This window comes from Panicum hallii, chromosome 2 (genome assembly GCF_002211085.1).
Source record: "Panicum hallii strain FIL2 chromosome 2, PHallii_v3.1, whole genome shotgun sequence".
Taxonomy (NCBI): domain Eukaryota; kingdom Viridiplantae; phylum Streptophyta; class Magnoliopsida; order Poales; family Poaceae; genus Panicum; species Panicum hallii.
In genome coordinates this window covers 43,589,008-43,614,441 of record NC_038043.1, presented here as the reverse complement: position 1 = coordinate 43,614,441, position 25,434 = coordinate 43,589,008, and the positions used below count along the sequence as shown (strand labels likewise).

The window sequence follows — 25,434 nt, the reverse complement described above, 5'->3', positions numbered from 1 at the left end:
GCTCTCGACCTGTGGCCGTTTTTCTATTGCGTCCCGAGCTGTCAGTCCAAGCCCCCACGAGAACAGATCGAACGAGACAGAATAGAATAGGGCTCGAAGCCGCTCCAGACTGCCACCTCATGTTCCCGGACGTTGAAACATCTCCTGCCACGCATTCAGAAAGAAGTATCGATCCAAATAAACTACTACCCACGAACACCATCGCGTGGCTGATGTGCCAAATTCCCGTGCCCCCGTCATGCACGAACGTTTCAACCAACACCTCGCCACGACTAGTCGCCAAGTCGGCGAAGAACGGCGGGCTCGCGTGCCGCTTTATAAGCCGGCGCCCGGCGGTCGGGGACGGGGACACGTACGCTCGCCTCCCCTCCATTTCTCACGGAGCGAGCGAACGCGCCAGCCATGAAGACCACCTCGTCGCACGGGCTCCACGGCGCGTCGCTCTGCACGCCGTACCTCCTCCTCGTGCCGCTCGGCCTGCTCGCCGTGCTGCTCGTGCTCCCGAGCCTCGGCTCCTCCAACGCCCGCTCCGACGGCCTCGGCGTGCTCTGCGGCGGCGCGGGCGCCGACGGCTACTCCGTCTCCTCGGGGGCCGACGAGAGCAAGGCCTCGGCGCCGCCGCCGCGGCGGGCGGAGTTGTTCAGCCTGCTCGTGGGCGTCCTGACCATGCCGAACCGGCGGGAGCGGCGGGACATCGTGCGGATGGCCTACGCGCTGCAGCCGCCGGCGCCGCCCGGCGTGGCGCGCGTGGACGTCCGCTTCGTGTTCTGCAGCGTGACCGACCCCGTGGAGGCGGCGCTGGTGGCGGTGGAGGCCCGGCGGCACGGCGACATCCTGGTGCTCAACTGCACCGAGAACATGAACGACGGCAAGACGCACGCGTACCTCTCCTCGGTGCCGCGCCTCTTCGCGTCGGCCCCCTACGACTACGTGATGAAGACCGACGACGACACGTACCTGCGCGTGGCGGCGCTCGCCGAGGAGCTCCGCGGCAAGCCCCGCGACGACGTCTACCTCGGCCACGGCTTCGCCGTCGGGGACGACCCCATGCCGTTCATGCACGGGATGGGGTACGTCGTGTCGTGGGACGTGGCGCGGTGGGTGTCCACCAACGAGGAGATCCTGCGCCACAACGACACGCACGGGCCCGAGGACCTGCTCGTCGGCAAGTGGCTCAACATTGGCGGCAAGGGGAGGAACCGGTACAGCCTCAAGCCCCGGATGTACGACCTCAACTGGTTCATGGACAACTTCCGGCCGGACACCATCGCCGTGCACATGCTCAAGGACAACCGCCGGTGGGCGGCGGCGTTCAGGTACTTCAACGTCACCGCCGGGATCAAGCCCTCCGACCTGTACCATCTGCCGTGATCGAGCAGCTAAGCTGTTTAATTTTATCCCCTTCATTTTTGGTGTATTTCCTGAGGTGACGTTGGTTGATTGTACCAAGGTGGGGCACGCAGTTCACATTCATTCATTGTATTTATTGTTATTATATTGGCCGTCTGATTGGGCATCGTCAATGCGCCCAAGCTGAGCAATTAGGTTCTCCAAAGTAGAATGCCGTGTTGATACTGACAGGGAACTCTTTGCTCTCTGCACATAATTCCGTCGGCACCCCCACCCCCAAGTGGTCGCTAAAAAGCAAATGCGTACTCACAAGTCACAAATAGAGTCTCCATTTAGGCATTGATAGGCTCGAAAATACACTGTCTGTCCACAAATAAATAATTTAAGATTCATGCTGATGTGGTCGCAGCGAAAATGAAAAGGTGTTGTTTTTGCTTCTTTAAAATTGCTAGCGGGCCGTTCATATTCGATGGTGTACACAGTGGCAAAGAGAACACAACTGAGCATCGGCGCTGATGTGATGTATTTTTTTAAAAGGTCACGAACCTAAACCTTACGGTTCGACGTATATTAATAAGATGTATATTAATAAGATGAAGAGAAATGATTCAGTTTATAGGTAAATCGGATCCGAAAACCTACAACAACTACAACTACACCATCTAAAACTAGCAAATAAGATCGCACTGGCCAGTTAGATTGGGATATCAACTCACGCCGTATCTCGCCAACTCAACTCAATCACATAATAACAGCCGGCTGCATCAGGACATCAACCGAGACCTTCTCAATTTTGGCCGGTCGGACTGGGACATCGATACGAGCCTCCGCGAACTCTTCCCAGTCAGATTGGAATGTCAACACGAGCCACCACAGCCAACACCACGGACTGGATCCTCTATTTTTTTAAAAAAAAAGGAAAGAGAAAAAACACACTTTCGGATGCAGTCATCGTAGGAGGAAGTCTTCTTGCCGAAATTGCTTGACATCGCCTTTAAGAAGGTCATGACGCCGAAGACGTCATCGATACCAGCCAAAATAGGTTGAGTTTTCACCCGCCACATCCGACAGGGAAGACCGACGCCCATGTCGTTGGCCTCGGACATGAACCATGGTTAGCGCCAGAGATGCTTGACGTCGCCTTTAGGAAGAAAATGACATCAAAGGCGCCATCGATGCTGGCTCAAGGAGAGATGGGTTTTCACCCGCATTGTCACCGCGGTGGAAAAAGACGGCCGGCGTCACCAGCCCCACCACTATGGTGTTGCTGGTGAGGCTCCGCACGGCCGCAGCCAACGACGCCACCATGGCGACGCTAGCATACGCCCGAGCAAACTGACGTCAGCCCACGGCGCAGCCAACACACCGCAACACATGTTTGACCAGACGCTGCTAGAAATCAAAGCCCGGCCGTTGCCGCGTCAACCACGTCGCCGCTGCAACAAGCCATGGCAGCCGCGAACACCGACGCAACCAGGCTGGGCCGCGTGCACCGCCATTGATGGCGAGCCGCACCAGCCACGGTCGTCGCGGCCGCCACCAAGCCGCGCCGGCCGCCGCCGCTAAGCCGGGCCGGGCCAGCCGCGGACACCCCCGCCACCGCCGGACCGCGCCAGTCCGGGCGCCACCAGGCCCCGCCGCCGCCGCCGTGAAGCCGGCCGGGCGGTCGCCGCCCATGGTGGGAAACACTTCGCACCGGCCGCCGACACCATCGTAGCCGAGCCAAGCGCGCGCCCGACGCACGCACCGCCGAAGCCGGGCCCTGCCGTCGCCGCCGCAAGAAGCTGCCGCCGCTGCAAAAACCTCAGCACACCAAGGCCCCGGGGAGGCAGATCCGGAGGCCGAGGGTGCGGATCCGACCAGACCCTAGATGGATCCGGACATGGCCGGCCGGCGGCAACCGCCGCAGCCATCCATGGCGCCGCCATGGTTGCCACCAAAGAGAGCATGAGAGGGGGAGGGAAGGAGAGGAGGAGGGTGGTGGAGCCCCCCCGCCGCCTTCCTTGCGGCCGTGCGGGCTTTCGGCGCCTGCTCGGGTGACGCCGAGGAAGGGAGGCAGTGCTGGACGGGGCGGCGGCGCCGGGTGTTGAGTTCCGGCCCAAGAGGTTGGGCGTTATGTTCCATGTTTTGTATTCAGACATCGTTATTGCAACGAGTGCTGTGGCTGCCCTAAGTGAAAACAGGTGCATGTGCACCATTTATCATGACTTAGATAGAATTTCCGACTAGAATTTCCGACATGTATACCCCGCACCAAACAAGGGACTCATATCCATATGAAACTTCAATTTGTTCTCTTCGTCATCTTCCACAACTTGTCACCCCAAGCGCACGGAGAGAAAGGAGGAGCGGTCTTTGCCGCGGCCACTTGTAACTTTCTTTTTAGAGTTGAGAGGCCGGTAGCCCAGCTGGTTTACCAACTCGCCCGAAGTTTACTCGATGGGTTGGGCCAACCTCCGGGGCTCGAGAAAGGCAGGCCGGCCCTGAGCCCCAGCACGTGACGTGGTTGAGTTGAGATATTGAACGGAGGAGCCCTACAAACATCATTTAGCTAGCCCACGTTCGTGTCTGCACAGCGCGCAGCTTTTGGTGGCGCCGAATGACCAGCTAGCCCGGCGCCCGGCAGCTTTTACCATGGTGCTCTGCCCTGCCCTGCCCCGATCCCCGCCCGATGAACGCCCGAATCATTGCGGCGCAGGCGCACAATCTCGCCGGGCGCGGCGCCGCAGAGAGGGCAGGCAGGGCAATCATCGCGCGAATTATTCACGGCGGCCTGGCCTCCAGGCGGTGGCTGGCCGGCGAGTGAATCCATCGCGGAAGGTCCCGCCCGGCTTCTCGTCACCAGCGGCGGCCGGATGGATGATGGATCATGGATGCGACGGACGGATCCAGGATTCGGCGCAGATGCGAACAAAACAAAAGCGAGCCCGAGGCAGGAAGGCTCAATCATTGTGCGAGTCCGTGCGATGCCGCGCAGAGGGGTGTAGTTTTCCAGTGCCCTGCCCCTGGCCGGATCAGACCAGGATTCAGGTTCACGGCGATTGATTCTGGGGCTCAAGCTGCTGAATCCAGCTGCTCAAGGACCATACATGCATGTGTGCACTGTGCCTGCCTCACTGCCTTGCCTAGTTGCCTGATTCAAAGGTCTATCTAGGTAGACTGCGATTGTGGATCGGGGACCGTGGTCCATGGTGGTGTCTGCCCCGCGCCGTGCGCTACAATGCTGCATGCCTGCATCGCGGTCCCAGGAGAGCGAAACCACCTCGGAGATGGACCTCCCAAGTACGAGTACATCGATACGGACGCACCGCCAGGCGCGCGCAGGATTCGTGCCCGGGCGACCGACAAGACCCGAGAGCGTACAGACTGGTCGACGGACGCGAACCCCCGGAACGCGACCCCTCCTCACCGGCGCGGGCGCCAGCGACGTGACTGCGGCCGCGGCAGCGTGCACGGCGCGAGAGCTGCCGGTGCCGCGGGGCAGGGCGCCCGCTGGCCCCAGGCTGCCCGGCGCCCGCTGCCGCGCCAGTACGCCACGGAACCAAAAGCGAGGAGGCTGGCTGCCGGGAAAGCCGCTGCCGCGCCCTGGCGGCTTGATTCCTGGACACTGGGCGACGAGAGCCTGCTGCCTGCGCCTGCCCGCCACACAAAACACACACCAGGCACGCACAGTGCCCCTGGCCATCAATGCGTAAAGGGATCCGATGTCCTGACGCCGTGCGCCCAGCTACGCTGTCCCTACGCCCTCTGGCTGCCTGCTGCCGCCTGCTGATAGCCAGCCCTGATTGATAGATTCGATCCCTTCGGACCCAGCAGCTGCGGCCTGCAGGCGCCGCAGCAGCCTTGTGTGTTGGTCTCAGTTTGGGTTCCCGCCCTGTGCCTGCGTGTGCGTGGTGTCTCGTTCCTGTTCAGTTCCCGGCCGTGCGCGCCCGGGCGCCCGGCCCGACCCCGTGTCGCACTGTGCCTACGGCCTGAGCATCATCGTCGGCCAGGAGATCCGAGGGAGATCAGATGATGGCCGCACTGCTCATGAGATCTTTGACGCCTTGCCTGCCTAGTGCCTGCGCCTTCCCGCACTCCTGAGGTCTGTGGCATCTTGCTGCGCTGCAGGACCAGACGTCCAGACTCCAGACCAGACCAGACCTCGGTGCAGCCAGCCATGGCCATGATACGCGGTTGCGCCCACGCTACAGCTATTGGCATGTACTAGCTTGACTGCTCCAGCGGAAGCGATCATGGGATGCCCTAGGTACCTCAGCTCAGCTGCGCTCTGCGACGGCCCTGTCGCTGCATCGACGGCTCAAGGGCAGGCTCGAAACTTGAAGCGCGCAGCGCTGATCGCCGGCACAGCGTGGACTTTGGCAGGTCGCCTACATTCTTCAACTTGGTGAGAGCCGGACCGTCTGAACAATTTTTACTCGAGGCCCTGAACTTGAGTCCCTGACGGGCTTTGTTAGTTCCGGAGCCACGCTACCGCTTCTGATCTAATGACACTATTACCAGTTCACTCAACGAGGCGCATCGTTGGCTGTAGCTTGCAGCACAGTGTAGTTCACTCCAAGCTAGCCTCCTCGATCAGTTTCTTCAGACTGATCTTAATTAACAGTACTAGTACGCATCTGCCCCGCTGACGGCTGCATCGAGCGCTGAGACGATAAGTCTAGGAGCATGGTAGCTCGTGTTTAGTACGGCGTCCGATGGCTGCCCGGTTGACCTCCCCGGCGCGGCGCGGCGGTGCCTGGAACGTAGGAAGGACAAGGCCAGAGCGCTAGCGAGAAGCCAAGAACAGATGGTCTCGGGATGAACGCTGGAAAACTAGCAGGCCCGGTTTCAGGCGTCTTGTTCTCCATCCACTTGTTCAGTCTAATCCATCCCCCTTGTTAGGACTCCGATCCGAGGATTGTGGGCGTGTTAATTTACTCGAGCGAGTACGGATACCGACGCTCCTCTCTTCTAGTAGTATGCTACTGGTGATCCTTTTCCTCTCTTGCATAAAAAAACAAACCCGTCAAACTCTTTCCCTGTCTCGCAGGCCAGTTACAGTTTCAAGCCGAGGCTTAAACGAAGAGAAGAGACTAGCTAAACTAAGAAAAAAAGGTACGGTCTTTCTGGAAACCATTTTCTTTTCTTTTTTTGTTTGCAAAAAAGGTATACGCTTGGACGTGGCAACCACAATGCGCAAACCAATTCTGGGACCATGCCGGTCTATCCTCTTATGCTTTTTTTTTCGTGTATGACTTGTACTGATCAGTGTACTTTGTGGGTGTCAAGTGTCCCAGTGCGGTTGCGCCACAGGTATACGAGGGTGACCCAGGCTTTCCATTTCAATTCAGATAACCACGGAAGACGCTAGACTCCCTTTTCTAAAATCTTCATGAAACAACTAATCTCGACCGTCCGATCCTTTTCGAATGCTAGTGTATACAGTTTAGTATTGTGCCCTGTGAAACACCTCGACGAGTAGAGCTTGCAGTCACGAAGGCAAACTTAGGGCAGCTCACGGATGCAAATAATCGTGCCGCGAGCAGTGTTTCGCCATGGCAAATTTGCTACCGGCAACACGAAGGGGTCGCATTTTTCAAGGCACCCAATCTTTACCAAAAATTTGACAATATCTTGATCTACATGAAGTCATAAGCTTTTGGACCACGTTTTTCAAAAATTGACACTATCTTGATTGATCTATATTCGGTCATTATTAGCTTTTGGATCGACTGCCTGTGCTTCAATCCACTTTGTCTAGTTCCGGTAGTACCTAAGCTAGCTAGGAAATGGTAGCATGGCACGATCATGAGCTGGAGCACGTCAAGGAATGTGGTCTAGACCGAATCAAAAAGGGCAAGAAGAATCTTCCGTGTCCAGCAGCGGTGGCTCCTTGCGATCTTTGTCCAGATCGTCCTTTTGGATTGCAGCGCTTCGATCGCGACATGCTTTTGTTGCAATGCTAATCTCCTTGAAATGCCGTGTGCAATGCGCGTTAAATCCATCTGTGACATGTTGGTGAAATGCCCGCTTTCAGTTTTCCTGTGTTGCTTTTTAAAAATTTATGTGTTGCGCACCACGACTGACAAAGAAATCGTTGAAATGAATACCCAGACCCAAGGCGTCAAAAAAAAATCTGCGTCACAGTTGCAGATACTAAGTTGAACAGCAGGTGCATTGTTAATTCGTATAAACTACTCCATCAACCTATGATCTCTGACAGGCTAGCAGTTTTAAGAGATGCAAGTGTTAAGAGTTCGTGGAACTTTTTTTTTGGGATACGTAGACAATCAAAATCGCTTATCATAGCCATGCTTCATTTGTTCATGTACTAACATAGTACTTTTAGTTATGATTAAAGTCTATGAATTGATGACCTTATTTTTTTTTCTTCATAGAGAATTTCTATGATTTATCTAATTTTTAGCGGGTCTCATAAAAGGTAACGTGGCAGGGTCCATGCCCCGCGTCATGCTTCATGTACGTGTTCCGTTTGAAGCTATATCACAAGTTAAGCAGAAATAATATAAAAGCTTTATTTAGGCCACATCAGCATAGATATAATAGCACTTGGCTCCCTTTATTGTTGCCCTAGCTCTGCCCCTGAATACGGGTGCCCAAAAGAGTCCCCAATTCGTAACAATATGATGATGCGAGATCTCTAATTATGCGAGTTGAACCGGAAGACCTCTTGGGCATCCCCTAAGATGACCTCTCTACATTAATACATGTACTGTTTTACCACTAGAATCACGGCGTGAGCTTCTGAAAATACTACAAACCATCAGTAAATGCACGGGGAAACAATTACCTCAGGGCTCTGCCCTAATTGCTCCATGTCCCCGTGATCAGGGCGACTTTCAAATTCCCCAGTGAGTAATTATGCGACAGTTTTAAAAGGTTTTGATTTCTGTCAAGTGTCAACTGTCAACTGTCAAGTGCAGCTCAGTCTTTGGATTGCCATTAGGCATGCCAATCTGCGCACGTGTGGAACTCACACAGTCGCACCGCAAGCATTTTTTTTGAAGGAAATATGAGGCAACGAATCAATAGCCGAAACGTTGCTAACAGAAACAAGAAGAGCTCTTCTAGGAAAAGAAGGAAAGAAAGAAAACTCGTGTTATGAACCAGCGGGAAGTCTTCGCACGATAGGTACAAGCTTTTTTTTTTGTATGAAAGATAGCTACATGCTATTTTTCCCACAAGAAATTTCCAATCGTACCGCAAATTTCAACTCTCATCTCACTGACAGACTTGTTGTTTACTAGGTCTAAAATATAAGCTGCTGTTTACTTTGCAGCCACCAAATGTGATCGCTTTGACTAGGGAGCAGGGTAAGTACTTGGAGGTTTCAGACGCTGCCAACACATCCAAACCCCATTCATGGCTAGCAGGCCAGCAGCATCAGCAGCAGCAGCTGATCTTGTTGACCCGAACTTGGGTACAAGGTCCAGGGCAAGTACCCATCAGCCAGGGCGATTGGCAGGATGGCAGTTTGGCTGCAGCACCTTATCCATGATGACGCTGCGCAGTTTGCAAATCTCCCTCGCAGTGAGCCCCCCACTGCGGCGAAGATCTCTCTTGGTATGCGAATGCCGCCTCGCCTCGCCTCGGGGCGCATCACTGCAACCCTGCTATAATTCCATCTCAAATCTCCTCGTCGTCGTCGTCCTCCTGCTCCTGCCTCTCCGACTCGCTCTCTCCGAGATCCGTCTGACCATCTATCTCCGAGCTCCATTGACAGCGACCTTGCCTGCAGGCTTCCCTGGCCTACTCTCTCGCTGTCGCGCACCTCATTAATCGCTCTCCTCCTCAAATCTTTCTCCATTCTGCCGCTTCTCCTATAAATGCGTCGCCTCCGCTTGTGGAAAGCCTCCAAGGTCCAGCCTTGACTCCTCTTCTCCGCCTGCCCGCACCGCATTGCTTCCTTCCAATCCGAGACCGTGCGAGCGTGTCTAGAACAACAAGAAGCCCAGGAACCCGAGAGAGGAGGTGGGGAGGATGAAGGAGTACTGGACGGCGCTGGCGTCGCTGATGGGCGCGTTCGCGTTCTTGCAGGGGGTGCTGCACGCGGTGTTCCCGGCAGAGCTGCGGGCGGCGGTGGCGCGCCTGCTGGGGCGGCTCACGCGGGCCTTCTCCCCCTACTGCTACTTCGACGTCACGGAGATGGACGGCATGAGCACCAACGAGATCTACGACGCCGTTCAGCTCTACCTCAGCAGCACCGCCGCGCCGGCGTCGGGGGCCCGCCTCAGCCTCTCGCGCCCGCTCAACGCCTCCTCCTTCACCTTCGGGCTCGCCGCCAGCGACCGCGTCGCCGACACCTTCGCGGGCTCCGCCGTCACGTGGGAGCACGTGGTCGCGCCGCGCCAGGGGCAGGGCTTCTCGTGGCGCCCGCTCCCCGAGGAGAAGCGCCGGTTCACGCTCCGCATCCGCCGCGGGGACAGGGACAAGCTGCTCCCGGCGTACCTCGACCACATCCTCGCCGCGGCGGCAGACATCCGGCGCCGCAGCCAGGACCGGCTGCTCTACACCAACGCGCGCGGCGGGGCCATGGACGCGCGCGGCCTGCCCTGGGACCCCGTGCCGTTCAAGCACCCCAGCACGTTCGACACGCTCGCTATGGACCCGGCGCGGAAGGCGGCAATTATGGCCGACCTCCGCGACTTCGCCGACGGGAGCGCGTTCTACGAGCGCACCGGCCGCGCCTGGAAGCGCGGGTACCTCCTGTACGGGCCGCCCGGGACGGGCAAGTCCAGCATGATCGCAGCGATGGCGAACTACCTCGGCTACGACGTGTACGACCTGGAGCTGACCGAGGTCAGCAGCAACGCGGAGCTCCGGAAGCTGCTGATGAAGACGACGTCCAAGTCCATCATCGTGATCGAGGACATCGACTGCTCCGTCGACCTCACCAACCGCGCCAAGCCGCCGCCGGCGCCCAAGCCGCGGCCGAGCATCGACGGCGCGATCGACCAGGACGGCGGCGCAGGGGCGGGGCGGTCGATCACGCTCTCCGGTCTGCTCAACTTCACAGACGGGCTGTGGTCCTGCTGCGGCGCGGAGCGCATCTTCGTGTTCACCACCAACCACATCGAGAAGCTGGACCCGGCGCTGCTCCGGTCGGGCCGCATGGACATGCACATCTTCATGTCCTACTGCTCGTTCCCGGCGCTCAGGATCCTGCTCAAGAACTACCTCGGCTTCCAGAGCGACGAGGAGCTGGACCGACTCGGCGACGCGGCGGCGGTCCTGCGCGGGCTCGAGGAGTGGGTCGACGCCGCGGAGATCACGCCGGCGGACGTGAGCGAGGTGCTGATCAAGAACCGCAGGAGCGGCAAGGCGGAGGCAATGCGCGAGCTGCTCGACGTCCTCAAGTTCCGCGCCGAGAATCGGCGCCGGGGCGGCGGCGCCGCGGCCGCGGCCCCGGGGAAGGAGGCCGGCGGCGACAACGAGGAGGAAGAGGAGGAGAAGCGTGCGCTGGAGAGCCCCAAGGAGGGGAAGGAGCAGGCCGGCATCGACAGCTGCGGCGACGGACAGGACGAGGAGGCCGAGGCCAAGAAGCAGGTGTGACCGTGTGAGGCCGTGTGGCGTGAACCGCGCCGGCCAGCCGAGGCTGGATGGAGCGATCGAAGAGGGAAAGCGAAGGGTTCAAAATTTCCCTGTTGGGTGGCACGTTCCCGGCCTGTCTTCACCGGAGAAATCAATGGCAGAAAGGAACTTTGCGGAGAGCACCTTTTTTTTTTGTTTGGCCATTCTTTCTTTATTTTTCCTCTTTCGATGCTTGTCGTAGATGTCTTTTCTCTAGCCACCTAGGTAGTTCCCCCCCCCCCCCCCCCGCCTATTGTAACAACAAAGGAATTTTAATTGCAGTAGTGGGAGCATATGAGCTGCTAAGCAAAGTGTTTGTTCTCTTGTGATTGTTCATTTGCTACGTGCTCTTTCTGAACCTTTGCTTGTGCAGTTGTGCTGCCTGCCAGGATTGCCAGACACCGTTGCAAGATCAATTCCCTAGCTTAGTACTCTTCAGACGACAAATTCTTGTCCGTGATGCTCACCCTTTTGTGATTGTTGCGACCTTGCCTTTGCGCAGTTTTTTAGTCAGAGCCCTGAAAGAAAGGCGGGCGCTTTCTTCTTCTTTTTTCCTTTCCTGAAGAGATCTTGTGCGTGCAGAGTCGCCGCGAGTCATCGAGATCGGGCGCTTTGTGCCTTTCTGGCTCCGTTTCCTGCTCGGATTTGGATACCGGGCACTGTTGGACTGTCCTGTTCTTTGGATCCCCCCGTCGTATCCGAGGCCCAAAGCGCCGCTCTTTCCAGCTCGGCGCCGGCCGGCACTTGTTGGCTGCGGCGGAGGAACTGGCCGCTTTCGTGCTGCGAGTCAGCTTCACAGGCCACAGCCGGCAGCCCCTTCTCTCTTCGTGCAATGAGACGACGAGAAAACAACTGCTTTGTTCGTGTCCGGCGGCGGCCGTGCGCCGCTAGCTGTATGCTTGTGCTCTTGCGCCCCGGCTTGCAAGGTTGCAGTTTTTCTTCTCTATTTTTTTCCCCTTCTTTTCAGTGCTATTTTAGTTTCTACTCTGTAGCAGACTAGGAGAGTGAGGCCAGGCCAGGAAGCAGAGCTAGTAGGAGGTAGAGGGTGGCACCGTGCCAAAACCAGCTATGGACAGGACAGGCCTCGAGTCCAATGTGTCAATGATGGATGGGCAACGACTGGAATGAAAGACCGGTGTCTTTTGGAGCGAGAATCTACGCATGTTTCTCCTGCGACATTCCCTGAGCAGCTCGATTTTCTCCTTTTGTTATCGCCAATCGCCATGTGGGGGCCCTGCTCTTTGGATGCCGCCTGCTGTGCCTGCGCTGAATCAACCCGAGGAGAAGGCGAGAATCCTAGACCTAGAGCCGTGGCCGCGGCACCGCAGCTTTGATCATTTGATTTTACCGCTGGTGTCAGTTGAAAATGGAAGCATGTGGATTCGCAACTCGCTAGCGATCGAGCAATCTCCCTCCCCCTTCCTCTCCTCCTCGTGCAACAAACACCGCAATCGCCTCACCCTGTCCAGCGTGTCCTCCGCCGCTTCTTTTGTTTCGTCGCAGACGGATTCTGATGGCGACGACGCGAGCTCGGGCCGCGGCTTTTCCTGCTTCGAGAGGCCGCCGGCCCGCCGCCTTGCCCTTGAGCTCGCGCTCGCACATGCCCGCTTTACGGCATGGCAAGCACATGCCCGCTCTTGTCGCCTGCCGCCGCCGCCGGCAGCGGCGGATGGGAGGTGGGGAGCCCTGCCGATGAGCCGTGATCTCTCTCTCTCTCTCTTTTTTCCGGTTCTGGTACGGTGCTCTCTCGCCCATGGCTGTCCAAGGTTATGGACAGGAGAGTCCTCGCGCGCTGTTGGAAGCATGCGTTGCACATGTTTTCCGCGCTTCTGATTCCCGGCGGTTCGGACCACCGCAGCTGTGGAACTGGAGACACAGGGGGCACAGGGTGACAAGGAGGCAACTCAGCGGTGCGCCACCGTGTCATGCACATCCTTTTCTTCTTGGTCTTTTTTGAAAGTGTTTCGTGTCATGTGAAATCCTGTCGACCAACAAGAATGCCTTCTCCAAGCAATCGAGCTCGTCCTTTCTTTCTATAGCCACTGTATCAGTAAGCGCATCTGTAGCGTGTCACGCCGGTGCCTGCCAACGATCACCATCAACGCAAGACAGACAAAACTGGATAGGGGGCATCGATAACCTTTTCGTTTTGAACGTGAGTAGGTGACATCGGTAACCTTTGGAGAAGGAAGATCCTGTTTCCCTTTTGTTAATCTTGAAAATAGTTTATGAATTGCATCAGGTTGACGCGGCCCGGCTGGCCCATGTACAACCAGTACGGACACATCGCAGCGTGTCGGGGGTTTTTCGTCCTGCCGCGCGCGGTGGCCTGCCGAGTTGATGTTTCTCTGGGTTGTTCTGTCTGTTTGGCCCAGTGGGCCGCTGAAACGCCGCTCTACTTGGCTGGGCCGGAAGCTTCGCGTTTGAGGCCGCAGCGGTGTGTGGTTTTGCCGTAGCAAAGCCACTTCGGGCTTCCTCGGCGTCATCCTCTTGCGGGCTGCGCGGCGCTCTTGCGAAAACCCCAGACCGGGTTCCTGTTTTTGCGGGGTTTGCCTGCAGCATCCGGCCCACGTGAATCCGGCGGAGGCCCGAGCCATCCAGCAGGCTTTCGGGCCAGCCTCGATGATTACTAGATTGGGCCGGGTACCGTCGCAGATCGAGAGCGGGTTTGCGTGTAGCTTCCTCGTAATTTGCTCAAAAAAGAAAATGTAGCTTCCTCGTAAAAAGAAAACTTTACAAGTACCTGCATTTTTCGGTTTGTTAGAACTCAGAGGGCCGGCAGAGTCTGCTTGTCATTCTATCCTATCCTATCTTACCCCATCATATCGTTTACGTCACATTGTCAGCCGGGATCACGCAGGGCCCCGTGACACACAAGGGTTGCCATTGCCACTTTCTCAGTGACACTGAAGAGCGAAAATATCATCTCATGACACCACAAAAAAAAAGAATCATTCCATGGGACCTACTAGCTGTTTAGCACCCGGACGAGATCGATGGACGCAAATGCAGCGGCCAGTCACGGGAATCGCCGCCACACGTTCGTTCGGCTCCTCATCGGTATCGGCCCGGCCGGCATCAGCACGTACAGATACAGTCTGAAGAATGAAGACACGAACTGCTTTGGCTGCACACGAGATGCCATCGACGGCATGCACGGACGGGTCCAGCTGATCTGCTGAGGAGGAGCAATCGCTGCCTGCCTGGACGCACGGTAGCGCGGCAGCGGTGGAGAATCAAAAGGCTCTTCCATTCGTGACTGCTGCTACAGCCCAGACGTGTCCTCAACCCCTGATCATGTACAGTACATCCTGCTGCTGCCTCCAGGCGTGCCGTAGTAAATAATGCGCACTGCACCACTAGCAGTAGTACCAAGTCTATGAAAATCGCATAACACCACTTGCCAGCGAGGGTAGTTTTTATTTTTGTAAAAAAAAAATCCGGCCAAGTCTTTCTTTATTTTAACCCAAACGTGTCATGAGGTTGTGCTAAATTTTGTCCAAGGCCCCCTTCGGAATGGAGGACAAGTATAGGAATTTTGGAGGATTCAAATCATATAAAATTTTTTCCCCCAGTGAAAGCCTTTGGAACAAAGGACCGTGAACTCCTTTGATATTCATGTGGAATGGACTCGTCCATGTGAGTTTTGGAGGAAATAAGTATCAGGTCCGACCTTATGTTTTCTTTCCTTTTGTGTCTTGGGAATCCTGTGTTTTTTCCTTTGTAGCATCTAAATGGATGTTTTATTACTTTCCTGTGTTTGTGTTTTGTATTCACCTATGTAGGATTTCAATTACACATGCGTTTCAACCCTGTGTTTTTCTTACTCCTGTGTTTTACAATCCTATGTTCCGGGGGCGTAACTGATTTTCCTCTTTTGATCTTGTGAATGTCAAACGCAAGGCAAACATAATGGCTCATTGTTGTGCATGTTTTACAAGAAGATTGTAACCCGCCCGTTAATTGGGTAATAGAGGACAAGCTCTTGATCGCAAAAAAAAAAACGAGGAGTGAATTTGAGTAGACAACGTTTATTGGTGCCACAAGCCAGTTTGCCCCCGGCTATAGTCCAAGTTACCAGGCTCCTCTTTGAATTTGCATGCATGGGAGTGAGCTTCAAGGACGTCAATGTTCTGTGTTGAGAAGCTCTTTGTTTTCTTTGTTTCCAAATCCCCAAAATAACAGCTAGGATGAGCGACCATATAATGATCAGTCCTTCTTTATCCTTTGCACGGAACCAAAAGCTACCAATCGTGCACTACTCGAGGTCCAATAATTTGCCTGAAACTGCGGGCGCCGACCGAATCTTAATTTGTTACATCCAACTGCCAACTACTGTTGCCTTTATGGTTTTTTTCAGATCCCCCCCTTGAAAGCGTTGTCACGTACTGCTATCCTCTGTGGTTTCGGATCGATGCTCTGTCGTCGCTGAGATGCCCCGTGATCCTCTTGGATGACACCGGTGTCGATCGAGACCATCTTCGATTCTTCGGCATAGCATTGTCATTGAATTTGTCTCTCGACGCCGCTCATAAGTAGAGACTGCGCAGTGATCCGCATGCTGGAACCAAAGGGTGCTCGATCCACATGCATCTAAACTCTACACATTTTCATAAATCTATACTTCAAGACAAACCTACTCGTTTATTTACGAACATCAAAACTCGACGCATAAAAGGTGCTTTGTAATTGACCAATGTTTAGAACGGCTGGCTAAAGACAACCCTCAAAAGGCTAACACGACGCTCATCTCTGTAGCCAGAGGGAGTACGGTGATGGTAACAAATCGAGACGTAGGTATATCTTTCGAAATCTCTCTAACTTGAAGGGTCTTTAACAAACTTTTGCTAGATCTGCGCGCGTTTGCAAATAATCCTGGTGGCTTGCCTCGTGCCTACGAGCAAGTGGTGCTTGGCCCCTTGCAGCCTGGAAAGGGTGGTCATCTTAGCTTGCTACCGAATGAATTGCGCACATGCTGCCGGAGCTCTGTCGTTTAGTCGTTTAGATAAGATCTGACAGAACAGAACCGCAGCAGCCAGCAGCAGGCATGCAGTAGCTTTATCTTCTTTTAACCATTTATGGGTATTCATCGGCCGTTGCGCGTTACCAAATGGAGTAGGAGGTCCTCTCGATCGAGACGCGGCAGGCGATCGCCATCACCGCCGACAAGGACACTTCACAGTTCACACACACAGCATAATACTTCGTGGGTTCGAAATTGTAGTCCGTTTTGGCAAATCGAGATATATTATGTTTATATAAATAGCAAAATTTATATATCTTGATTTGTCAAAACAAACTACATTTGAAATTGAGGGAGTATATATAGGCTACTGGTACGTGCTCGCATTTGCATGCCCCCAAGTATAGGTAATGACAATAGTGATGATGATGTATGGAATTGCTGCAATAATATCATCCATCAGCTCATCATTCTTTCCCAGTGGCATGACAGAACCACTACATGTGTAGGTCTACCAAAAAAAATAAAAAATAAAATATAGTATGTATATTTGTGGCTTTGCTAAGAGGCTTCTCCCATGGATCAGCGTACTGTTTGAGGATCAGGACTTGAACTGTTTGTGCAACGACGCATGGCATGGCATATCGACACGTTGGGTCCAGTGAGATCTGCCAAGGATCAGTGAGTGGATGGACGTCGCTGCAAGGAACCAAAAGGTGCCGTGATCTCTACACAGTAGCACTGGACTCCTGATCGATCACATGCCATTGCATAGCATCTTGATGAGCTCACTTTTATAAGACCCGGCCTCTGAATCATGTGGCCTGGGAGAACAGCTAGCCTACTATACTACCCGAGCTTGATCAACTTTCCAGAAAGTGGTGCCTCTGGTTGGTGTGGCCTTCACCTCGAATCCTCTCTCGACGCTATTTTACTCCTTTCTGTATCAGTCTGCCCCCGGTCCCCTCGGCAGCTTGGAAAGGGCCCTTGCCATCGAATAGCGAACGTGCTGCAACCTGCAAGGGCTCGATCTGTCGTTTAGCAAAAGGCACCGGATTTACTTTCTACTACCTCCGTTATATGATTTTTGATTTTTTCTAGATATATAATTTTACTAAACCCTAAACTCTAACCTTATGCATCTAAACATAGCGTATATCTAAGTGTATAATAAAAATTATAAACTAAAGAAACTAAAATAACTTATAATTTAGAATAGAGAGAGTATTTATTTATTACTCCATTTTATTTGTGGTAGCTGATCGAGTGTGCTGAGGTAGAGCTGATGGGCCACACGTTCCTGGAAACATGTTAGGCCATCATCTTTTTTTTTTATATATCCGAGCAGGGACCACTTCTTCATAGAAATGTGGTGTTAAAAAGATAAAATAACATCATGCTTCAAAATCCCTTCTTCATAGGAGCTAGTCGTTTTGATGCATTTCGCTGGTAATGAATAATCGAACTCTCAATAATATTGAACCAACAGTACAATTATGTCAAGCAAAAATATATACTTCCCCGTCCGAAATACGATTATTTCAAAAAAATTTAGGACAATTAAGCAGCTTGAGAAAAGTCCATATATATCACGACCATCATTAGATATTATGTTCGGTTCTTGGCCTTCTTAATGGCTGGCCGATAAATGGCTGGTTTTAATGTATTCCACTTGTTAGATCAACGGCGGTAGAGCAACATCATAAGCATATTGCTTCATTCAAAGTTGGTTTACATACCCTCGTAAACTTCAGCAAAATAGGAAGATAAACATGCATGCAGAATAAGTCCTGTGGTAATCTTATAGATTTATTTACAAAGTCTCTATCATACTCCTTATTTTATAAATATGTTGAGAGGATTGCTTGGTACGAGACAGTTAGAACTTATAAGGATCAGATGGAGCATCTCTCTCCGATTAATGATTTGTTGTGCCATCCACTCTTTTTTTTAATTTTTTTCCTTTTGGATTTCTAATTCAAAGTTTTTAACGAGGCAGCATCAACATAAGCTATATGTCTCATCATTTATATTTCCCTCTCTTGTCTTTTTGGGATGATGACTACAGGCATGTCATTGTTTTTTGTCTATGAAATGAGCTTTTCGCACAAGAGTCCAAATAGAATAAAACTATACCACAATTCTTTTCCTTATTGGGGATGGGAAGATGACTGATTTCTGGAATGATGCCTGGTGTGGAGTAACTTCATTGAGAGAGAAACACCTAGAACTGTTTAACATATGTAATGAGCAAAAAATTAAAGCGGCCGAGGTGGCCAGGAAAGGTTGAAGGTTAACTTTTAGGAGATGGCTGGATGAACATCTGCAGAACCAGCTGAGAAGATTACATGACTTGATCTCGTCATTTTCGGTGAGAAGGGAGAAAGACATACCTAAATGGTTGAAAGGAAAACTGGGACTCTTTTCTATCAAATCCATTTACAAAAGTCTGTGTAGTCAGGAAATGGAAAACTATATAAAACCTATCAGGAATGCGAAAATACCCTTGAAGATCAAAATCTTCTTGTGGTTGATTTGCAATAACGCAATTCTGATAAAGGATAACCTGGTGAAAAAATTGGATGGGGGATGAGAGGTGTTCTTTTTGCTGTGAGAATAAAACCGTATCACACTTGTTGTTTGAGTGCACCACAGCCAAGTATGTGTGGAGCCTGGTGGCCATGGTTCTGGGGCCAGATGTCGCCCGGGATCGCTGGATCAGTTTTGGGTTTGAGTGAAGATGTGCACCCCCGAGGGGATAAGTTCTATATGCTGGGGCTAGCAGCAATTTGCTGGAGTCTTTGGATAGCAAGAAATGGCATGTGCTTAATAGATGATTCGATCTCCCACTGAGACCATCTGCTCAGCTTGCTCGTTTCTCTCTTACGGGCAGGTTTTGCATAAGGAGGGAGACTGAGCAACGGGAGGAGGGCGCGGAGATTCTCAAGAAAACGACACTGCGCTTCCACCCACAAGGCGGGGGAGGGGCTGCTGGGGTGCGCCTACTGCAACAAGGATGACACCTTCCCACAACAAAACAGGGGAAACCTGGTGTGGGTGTTTTTTTTGCTACCGTTCTGTCACAAGAGATGGTTGTGTGTGGGTGCTTGTGTCGCTTGCTGGTCAGAGAGAAATTGCTCTTATAGCTTTCTGTTTTTGTTAGCTGTAGCTTGTACTATTTTGGGGTACATGAGCTGGCCCCTCTGTGGCAGATCTTGTACCGCCCCTTGAGGCGTTTGCCCGACTGTACCTGAATGTGTTGGAAGATCTGAACAGTCTGTAATTTCGTTACAAATGAGTAATGAAATTCGGGGAAAGCCCCATGGTGGGAGGAAAATTCTTTTCCTTATTTTTTTTCCACCAGATATAGTCTCGTGTATCTTATTATATAAATCTTATGTTTAAAAAATATATAAATCTTGATCGATTAGGATGTTTACATGTAATTTGGGCATTCTTGTACAACTAATTATTTAGTGGTTTCAATCAATGGATATTATTTTTGGATAATTGTATATTTGAAATTTGTTATAGCACATGGATACACATTGGTAGTAGTTTAAGGTAGTATTTGGTTGGCGAGCACACTGGGATGGATCCATTCCGCTCCATGCTGGAGAGCGCGCGTAAGAGCGGAGCGGCCCCTAGAACCGAATATTCACTCAAGATTCGGGACGGCTCGATCCCGCGAAATCGAGCGGACCGAGCCGTCCCACTTCGACGTTGTCTCGCGCCGTGAGGTGGAAGAGCACATGGGGCGCGGTGGGGGTGGCGGCCTGCGCGCCGACAAAGGTTGAGCGGCGGGGAGACGGAGCAAGGCGGCGCGGATCGAGACCCGCGCAGGGGAGGGCGGAGCTCGAGCGGTGCGCAGAAAGAGTTTTGGCCGCGGATCAAGGCCGCGCGCGGCGGCGGCGTGACGAACCGGGGCCGGGGGGGGGGGGGGGCTCCGCGGCGGCGCGGCGGGGACGGGGAGCCTCCACAGCGGCGGCGCGACGGATCGGGGTGGGGCCTACGCGGGGGCGGCGGGACGGACTGGGCTCAGGGGGCCTCCACGGCGGCGCAGTGGACCGGGGCCGAAGGGGCCTCCATGGTGGCGGGAGCAGGGGCCGGAGCTAGGACGGCATCTGAAGCTCGAGGGTGGCCGGAGCAGGGGCTCGAGAAGAAGCAGCAGGGACGACATGTTGAATGTTCTGGGTGCGCATCGAACGGATGAGAGAAGGCGGGCATTCCAGGCCGCTAACGCACACGCCAATATCATGGAGTGTTTATTTTAGATAAGCCCATGATTTGTAACCTAATTAGTAGCCACTGTTGTTTTTAGGAACCATAAGGATCTCCAAAACATCGCAATTTTGTGACTTGAGTGAAAAACTGTAGGATGACAATTACCTGACCTTTGAATTCTTTTCCAACCTCCCACTGGAAGAGGAAGACTGTACATACGGTATCACGGGCCTCAAGGCCAGAGTAGTGCTGTCTTATTAGAATCAGTTCGCTTCTCGCGCAGGTCTATTCATGGATCGATGGATTGGATCTTGGTCCACCGGTCCATATGGTCCAAGTAGACTAGGCAAAGCAAGTAGCAGCTCTGGCGTCGTATAACAAGTTGCTCAGCCTGCAACCCGGCAGCTCCTGCATCTGTACGTGTGGCCGTTGGCTCGGTCGAGATGGGTGAAATCTTTTGTCCCTTTCATTGTTTTTGGGGGTAGCCTCTCCTGTGCTTACAAGTGGTGCTCTGGACCACCACGCGTACAAATACTCGACCTACCTCACTCTCTACACACACTTGCTAGGGTTGTACAAGTAGTATACACGTACTTGAGCATCTGGGATTGGTGCAATGGAGCAGCACAACAGCACATTAATCATTCCGCCGAGCAGGAGTGAAACAACTGCACCTCCAATTCTCTCACCGCCTTGGGGGAGACTGCAGCTCTGTCCTGCCGTGCTCTCCCTGCACGCCATGGATCCCAACGGCGAGGGCGGCGGCGGCGGCGGCGAGGGCGGCGACCTCGACCTAAACCTCTCCCTGCAGCCGTCCTTGGCACCCGAGCCGGAGCCGCCAGGATACTTCTCCTGCACCTACTGCGACAAAAAATTCTACTCCTCGCAGGCGCTCGGCGGCCACCAGAACGCCCACAAGTTCGAGCGCAGCGTCGCCAAGCGCGCCCGCGAGCTGGCCGCCGCTCGCCGCCCCGCGGGCCACGGCCGCGAGCGCGGCGGTGCGGCCGATGAGGAGGTTGGGAGGGGCAAGGAACTGGGCATTGCTGCGCAGGGATCGGCCGCAAGCTCGTCGACGCAGCAGATCGGGGCGGCGCCGGAGGCAAGAAGGGATCTCACCGACGAGATCGACCTCTCCCTGAAGCTATGAGTTCCTGCTCCTCTCATCGTCCTTGAGATTCTCATCACGTCGAGCAATCAGTTACCGATCCATGCATCCTCAGAGTTATATATGTTTGTGTGCTGATAATTAAAGCTCTTTTGATTAATTTCCTTGCCATGCATCGATTCAAAGCAGGTTCTTGATGATTTTCCTTGATCCCCTCCTCCACCCCTTGCCCTTTCTGCTTCTTCTCCATCTTCTCCCCAGTTCACTTCTTTCATTTTATTAAAATTTTACCGGGACATGATTTACTTATCATTACTTGCCATGTAAAGCCTAGAAACGGAAACATGAACAAAAGGAGAGATTGAAGCCTCTTCAAGCAGTGTACACATCACAAGGAACTAGGCACTAGGAAGCACAGCATGCAGACGGGCAGTTCACACAGTAAGTATGCAGTGAAGCTGCAGGTAAGATGCAGCAATGTAGCCTATGGTTGCTAATCCTCATTAATGGAGTGATCCTTACATTACATCCAAGCGAAGTCTGTGGACTGTGTATGGATGGGTCTAGGTGTGTGTGGTCCAGTAGGCCTTAGCTCTAGCAGTCTAGCTAGGCTCATCTATGTCGCTGCCAATGCTTTGCGCATAAAAGCACGTGACTTATTACCTCCCTTTGTCATTGTCTGAACAGTGATGTCAACCGAATAACCGTAATAATTTGAAGCGACCCGGCGGTAGTGACAGGTGGTTGTGCTGGTGCTTTTGGGGCAAATTTTGGGGCCGCACATGACGAAAAATATAAGCCGCACGAGACGAAAGTAAATTAAAACCTATTATTTTAGTAATCGCATAAAAGATTAATTCCCCTTACATTTCTTGTGAACGTGAGCCGACCATCTCGAAACTTCAAATTAACTGTTGTGTGGCTATAGATAATTGCATTATTTGTTGATATTAAAAGTTCTTTAGCGTCGCTGTTGCCTTTTGGGGGAACAGTAATGGTATATGTTGGGAAAAATTTTAATATCTCTTCTAGGACTATAATGCCCCCCCCCCCCCCCCCAAAAAAGAGTTTAGTGTTGCTGTCGTCGACAGTCTTTCAGTGTAATGGCTATATCACCCTTCGCTTTCTTTTCTTTTCTTTTCGGACATATAGGAGCCACATAGTTGCAAGGATATATTAATGGTCAGGGACTGCTATATCTATATATCTTTATGAATTCCATGGGCAATTTTGGGACTTCATGCGCTTGCTGCATACAAACAAAAAAGAAAAACAAGAAATTGAAGTCTATAAGCAATTGAGGTCACACCACTTCTCTTGTTGAATGCGATCGTAGTTGATCCTTTTAATTCCAGAAACCATTGTTAGTGAAAAATTTATAGAACTAGGATGGCCAGAACTGAAGTGTTCAGATACAAGGTAAATTTGATTTAGAAGATGAAATAAAAAGGGATTTGCATATGTAAGCCAGTTATGTGTATAGATACTATACAAATATACGCTTATTTTCTAATCAAGATAAGCGATACTAGACATCAACTACAGATCAGGATCTTTATGCTCCATATTTTTCTTCCCTCGTATAAAATACACCTGGTTACTATGTATAGTCCTTTTCTTCCTATGGATAAAAAATGAACTATTGCAACTCAGGTTACGAATTTGCTTCCTAAGTTTTGCCTGAACATTGTGTTTTGGTTGAAATTTTTGTTCAATTAATTTAAGAACATAGCATTTTTTGTGTGTGTCTATAAATAGTAACTATTAAAATATAAGCTAATGAAATAACCATCTCTGATTCATCAGCTAAACACCAAATGATTGATTCTATAACTCACGAGCCAGAACTTCTCTTTCTAGCGCTAGAAGATGAATCAAACAAGGCTTGATCAATAATAGGCATACATGCAATTTCACAATCAGGGTTTGGTCAAGGGATGAAGAAATAGTGCTTTAGGGTCCATTATTACTCATCCAAGGCTTACTATTTTTTCTGCAAATTTACTAAATGTCATTTGTTGGCAATTTAATATTTGAAAATTTCAATGTCATGTACATATGAAGTTACGATATAGAACTACAACACATTGAGATATGAAGAGGAATCTTGCTCTTAATGTATTATTATGTATAAGAATGTTCATTGTTTTGAAAGATCCATTGCATGCATTGTAGGTCAACCATTTTTTTATTATAGTAGTGTGTGTGTGTGTGTGTGTGTGTGTATATATATATATATATATATGATCTACTCTAGACTATTTTGATCATTTAATGCAATATGCAGAAGTATAGATATAGCTCAACATTTGTATTAGTTATTGTTGTCAAAGGATTGCCATTAGCCCTTCAATCCAACTTTTGTTTTTACTAGCATATACTTCCTCTATCCAAGAATATAAGACATAATTTTTTTTGACTCGGTCTTCAAAACTAGTTTAGAATACTTTCATATACAACACTATAGTATGCCAAAGTATGTTGAAATATATGGTTCTAATGGCATAATAACTGTTGTACACTAAACATACTGATAGCTTGACCATTTGTTTCTCATTTGAAAACTCATATTTGCTTTTAGCAAAAAAAAGATATACAATAGTAAGGGTAACAACTCATAAGGGTTGGTGGTGGAGTACTGGAGTGGAAACTATGGCTCACGGACGATGAGGATGAGTTGTTGGTTGATGTCAAGGAGTTAGAAGCCAGCAGGCTCGCCAACATTGGGGAGGATGATGGGACGGTCAATTTCAGTGCCAAGGGGGAAATCAATCCCCCCCCGGCCCCCATGAATCTCTCTCTCCAGAACAACACTAGCTGGTGGTTTGTTAATAACAAAATAATCTTATTGTAGCAAGAATTACATCGATTCTCTATACTAATAAGACTTAGCACGTCACTCATGAAAGGTGTCTATCCTACCCTCAGTCGTCCCAAGATAATTCTCTAAAAATGAAAGGCTTATATGTGGAGTTTGGACAGGACTTGACCAAATTAGTGCCAAATTGTTGTTTAATTAGGAGAGCACTCTAGAGGGGCTTTACCTTTTGGATTATTCTGGTCATTGTAGGAAAACCATATATTGAAATAAGAAAGAGAAGAAAATTTAGAATTGTGGACATTTGCAAAGGCAAAGATATATCTCAGGGCCCTAATGTCGTCCCTAGTACTGAATTCCACGCGGTTGGAATGTGAAAAATAAATATCTAGACACACACACTTTGTTTTTCCCTCTCTTTTTTCCTTATTCCTTGAACAATTATTTTCACTTGATTGCAACATACTCTGTAGGTGGAACCTTTCTTAATATGTGTGAAATCTTTTCATGCACCTCCACAAATTTTCTTGAACTCGACAGGTGGCAAAACTCACTAGAGCCAATTGGCCCTGGCTCCTTGGGCTGGTCGGCCCAAGCTTCTTTTCAGAAAGAGGTCTCAAGGGTGTGTTGTTAAGCTGGATTACAGGCTCTCTGGTCGTTAAAAATCCGAAGCACGAATCCAGCATAAGCCGAAAAAAACCAAATCAAGACCATCGAGTCATCATACTTTATTATCAGGATTATTAAAATTATTTTTATTTAACCAACCCAACTAGGATTGTGAGGCTAAGCATGATACTAACAAACGAACCCAGATTTCATGGAATGATAAAGAAAATTCTAGTAAATGTTAACATGGGATTCAAATTAATGACACAGCATGCAAATAATGGTCTAACTACTATAAATAAAATAAATTAAGTAGGTGTTGGATATGATAATGACACTTGCTGTCATTTTGGGGTTGACTCGAACTCTTGCTCCCGGTAGAACACGCATGGATCGCATTCTATCCACGTCAAACATCCAAGAAGGCATACAGACAAACAACACAAAAAGTAAATAAAACGGTACACCAAACACTAATTCAGTTTATAAAACACGTGCTAATGTGCGATGAATTTGACCAGAATTGTGAAAACGGAAAGCAGAGAAGGCGTTCTCACTTTAGGCATCACAAAGAGTTACGGTGGTTCGGGTACTGTTAGACGTGTATTGCTTGTCGTCGTAGATTTATGATGGGGCACGGACAAAGCTTGCAAAACATGAATAGGTGCAAATGTGGGTAAGATGGAGTATGATAGGGCTTTCTGGCGAAGAACGGGAGGGTGAGGGAATGATGGGATGGGTGCCTTTTATAGCCTCGTCAAGGGAACGTACTGGACAGACAAGCAAGAAGAA

General features: G+C 51.2%; 3 protein-coding genes across 3 annotated transcripts; all 3 read left to right on the top strand.

Moving 5' to 3' along the window:
- Positions 1–338: 338 nt before the first annotated feature.
- On the top strand, positions 339–1,537 carry LOC112882266 (beta-1,3-galactosyltransferase 6-like). Its single transcript, XM_025947279.1, has one exon. It carries the CDS (start codon positions 403–405, stop codon positions 1,369–1,371), a length of 969 nt encoding a protein of 322 aa, XP_025803064.1. The 5' UTR covers positions 339–402; the 3' UTR covers positions 1,372–1,537.
- A 7,010-nt stretch (positions 1,538–8,547) lies between these two features.
- LOC112879661 (AAA-ATPase At4g25835-like) lies at positions 8,548–11,168 on the top strand. Its single transcript, XM_025944017.1, has one exon. It carries the CDS (start codon positions 9,334–9,336, stop codon positions 10,903–10,905), a length of 1,572 nt encoding a protein of 523 aa, XP_025799802.1. The 5' UTR covers positions 8,548–9,333; the 3' UTR covers positions 10,906–11,168.
- Positions 11,169–20,670: 9,502 nt separating this feature from the next.
- LOC112882322 (zinc finger protein 2-like) lies at positions 20,671–21,877 on the top strand. The gene has a single exon (XM_025947352.1). The coding sequence runs from the start codon at positions 20,727–20,729 to the stop codon at positions 21,255–21,257; it is 531 nt and encodes a 176-aa protein (XP_025803137.1). The 5' UTR covers positions 20,671–20,726; the 3' UTR covers positions 21,258–21,877.
- Positions 21,878–25,434: the final 3,557 nt, after the last annotated feature.